General features: G+C 44.0%; 1 protein-coding gene across 5 annotated transcripts in view; it reads right to left on the reverse strand.

Annotated features, from left to right (window-relative positions):
• UBXN8 (UBX domain protein 8) overlaps window positions 1-1,113 on the reverse strand; it is a 33,711-nt gene that overhangs the window by 15,400 nt on the left and 17,198 nt on the right. For all 5 annotated transcript variants that reach the window (XM_011977722.1, XM_011977725.1, XM_011977724.1 and 2 more), the window contains one exon: window positions 487-609. In XM_011977722.1, the coding sequence (XP_011833112.1) occupies window positions 487-609 (123 nt within the window). The remainder of the gene's footprint in view (window positions 1-486; window positions 610-1,113) is intronic.

The raw sequence follows: 1,113 nt of genomic DNA on the forward strand, positions 1-1,113 counted from the left end.
GGGTTTTACCATGTTGGCCAGGCTGATCTTGAACTCCTGACCTCAGCTGATCTGCCTGCCTTGGCATCCCAAAGTGCTGGGATTACAGGCGTAAAGCCACCATGTCCGGTCAATAATTGAGTATTTTCTAAACCTATTAGCATTTGTCTTTATTGCTTCCAAGTTGGATTCAGAGCATTAATATTAATATTGAACAAGGAAAAATCTTTTTTTTTTTTTTTTTTTTAAATAGAGATGGGGTTTCACCATGTTGGCCAGGCTGGGCTCAAACTCCTGGCCTCAACCCTCCCAAAGTGTTGGGATTACAGGTATTAGCCACGGCGCCCAGCCTATTCTTAATAAAGGTGATCACTCTGTAAGGTAGTGGGAAGACACCATCTGGATAAAAGGCCAGTCCTGATCTTCACCCAGTACACCACCTCACCCAGAGTTTGATCCTCCTACTGCACACAAACACAATTCAATGACAGGCATGAAGTACTTTACCTCCTTGCATGTGGGCTGTTCAGCAGGAGATGGAAATTCAGTTAAAGGCTTAGGCAAGTTCTGGGTCTTTGCTGCTTCTCTATTTGATGTTTCAAAAGATGTCTGACTTGCACCTTCATCACCCTGGTCAAACACAACAGACAATTTCTAAAGAGATGTTTTCTATCAACTTTATTATATTCACAATTGTTTTTCCTTTTTCTTTTTTTTTACCCTGATGGCATGTCAGCAGAAAAATATTAGCAAGCCATTATGAGACCCAAAAAATTAAAGCATTATCTCCGTCAACAAGAAAACACGAGGCTTTAGCAGGGTGCTGTGGCTCACACCTGTAATCCCAGCACTTTGAGAGACTGAGGAAGGCAGATCACCTGAAGTCAGGAGTCCAAGACCAGCCTGGCTAACACAGCGAAACGCTGTCTCTACTAAAAGAATACAGAAATTGGCTGGGTGCAGTGGCTCATACCTGTAACCCCAGAATTTCAGGACGCCGAGGTGGGCAGATCACTGGAGGTCAGGAGTTGGAGACTAGCCTGGTCAACATGGTGAAACCCCACCTCTACTAAAAAAAATTACAAAAATTAGCCAGGCATGGTGGCAGGCACCTGTAATCCCAGCTACTCGGGA

The sequence above is a fragment of the Mandrillus leucophaeus genome, unplaced genomic scaffold, assembly GCF_000951045.1.
Source record: "Mandrillus leucophaeus isolate KB7577 unplaced genomic scaffold, Mleu.le_1.0 Scaffold183, whole genome shotgun sequence".
Classification (NCBI taxonomy): Eukaryota; Metazoa; Chordata; class Mammalia; order Primates; family Cercopithecidae; genus Mandrillus; species Mandrillus leucophaeus.